At 52.8% G+C, this 2,021-nt stretch overlaps 1 protein-coding gene across 1 annotated transcript; it reads left to right on the plus strand.

Moving 5' to 3' along the window:
- Positions 1 to 284: 284 nt before the first annotated feature.
- On the plus strand, positions 285 to 1,193 carry EMH_0093620 (uncharacterized protein; the record flags this gene model as incomplete). The annotated part of the gene is made up of 1 exon (XM_038023119.1): positions 285 to 1,193. One exon carries the CDS (start codon positions 285 to 287, stop codon positions 1,191 to 1,193), a length of 909 nt encoding a protein of 302 aa, XP_037878973.1.
- Positions 1,194 to 2,021: the final 828 nt, after the last annotated feature.

The following is a 2,021-nucleotide window of genomic DNA, read 5'->3' on the forward strand; positions in this document are numbered from 1 at the left end:
GTGGAACGCCCGCAACGCTGACGGTCATTGCGGCGGAGAGGAGGCGCAGCTCACAAAGCACAGACATCCGCCTGGCTGAGCTTACGAAAAGCTCAGCAGATGCAGCACCGGATGAAGCAGCAGATGGAGCTGCAGATGCAGCGGCAGATGCAGCACCTACTGCAGCACCACATGCAACGCCACGCGAAACACCAGATGCAGCACCAGATACAACAGAAGTGTCAGCACCTGCTGTTACACCGGCGGCTGACCAGCAGCAGCACTCTCACACTCCTCGCTCGCCAATGGGCGTTCCAACGAGTTACGAACACGTCATCAGCCACCAGGATAAACCAAGACCACCCACCTATGAGACTATGGCGGAAGATTCTCTCCGCCTGCACCGCCGACCCGTGTTATTCACTGCATTCTTAAGGGCCCTAGTATTACTTTTGCAGATCCGCCTGCGCAGTCTCCGAAGAGTGGCAAACAGGAATCACCCAACTGGCTGCTCAGGAAGTACAGTTAGTGGCGACCCTATTGAGAGCATCGACTTAGATGACCCCAATTGTTTAAGCCTTGCTTGGATAGCGCTGTGCCGCAAGCTCCGCATTTTCAGCGAGACCATTGAGAAGAAAATACAAAATGAGCTTAAAGAAGCATCGCAGAAGGATGAAGACCCACCGAACGAACAGGGCAATCAGACAGTTTCTAACGGCACAAGTCAACAAGCAGAGGCCAGCGACCCTGTGCCAAGTGGCCTCAGTAACGCGCCTAGTGAACAGTCGCAACTCAAACAGAGCGCGCCTCCTCAACCAGCTGCACGCAGACAAGACTCGTCGTCTCAGCAGCTCAAGCGGTCCCCCTCAGGACAGGCGAGACCGAAGGCATCCATCAGCAGGCAACAGTCCGGAGTGACGTCTACGAGTACACGGAAGGCCCCAGAAGCAACCCGGTCAACTGGCACAGGGCCTGGTACAGCTTCGAATATGAATGACAGCAGAGCAAAAGATCCTTCTCAATGGCGAATTGGCACTCCTAGGGAAAGCTCCTTGCGCAGCAGTGATGTAGTAGAAATGGCAGCCTGTGCAGGCCGCCATGCAGAGGCGTTCCGCCATGCCGCTCTAGCAGAAAAATGCTGCACCCTGGATGAGGCCCTTCACAGAGCCTTATTCTCGAGCTCCTCACAACGCGTCGGCTCAAGTAAATCCTAGTCTTTTGCCGCATCTCCGCGTTGATCACTGCTCAACTGTGCCTAGCCACCCGCATTACTGGCACTCACACAAACATGAAGATTATGTTTTGCGCCTTGCGTTATCTTTTTCAAGGCGCCAGGGAAAGCGGAAAATCAGCAGAAATCCCGGGGGCCTTGGTCTGCACAGTTCGCGTTCTGTTCCGTCTCCTCGACGTAATTTCGCCTTACCCCGCACATCTAGTCACTTCTCTGTTGTCGAAACCCGTAGATACATAGACAAAGACGCATTCCCACGCACGATAAAAACATCTTGAAGGCATAGAAATAAACCGCATTTCTCAAGGGTCCGGACAGTTTATAGTTTAGTTGTTTAGCAACGGCATCGGTCGAGAGGTAATTAAATGAGCTGAAGTGGAGCCTTCAATTGCATTGGTTCTCACGCCTACAAAACATCCAAATATTCGTGTGTTGTGGCGCATGCGACGCAGATTGCAGGTCTCGTACTGCCCAGTGACAATCAGCATACCGACAAGGGAAGTGGAGAGTGTGAGCACCACTAGACTTTTAGGAGGTAGAAAGCCTTGGAAGCTGCAGCTTTTGTCTTAACCGTGTAGTCCGTTTAGGATTCACAAGCCACCTTGAGGACTTTAAAGTGGTTTCGTCTGCAAAATCACGCGTAACCAGCTTAAATACCTGAACTCTGACGAGTACGTAGTGCAATAGATGAACTGAAGTGCCTCTATCAGGGCGATTGTTTATGCGTTTGTGTTCTTCTGGCCTCTACTAGCTCGTGGGGTCCTCCCTCCAGGCACTCCCGCCACGAGCGCCAGCTCTGCTACTGCCCCAC

Source organism: Eimeria mitis, genomic scaffold (genome assembly GCF_000499745.2).
Source record: "Eimeria mitis Houghton genomic scaffold, Emh_scaff8061, whole genome shotgun sequence".
NCBI lineage: Eukaryota > Apicomplexa > Conoidasida > Eucoccidiorida > Eimeriidae > Eimeria > Eimeria mitis.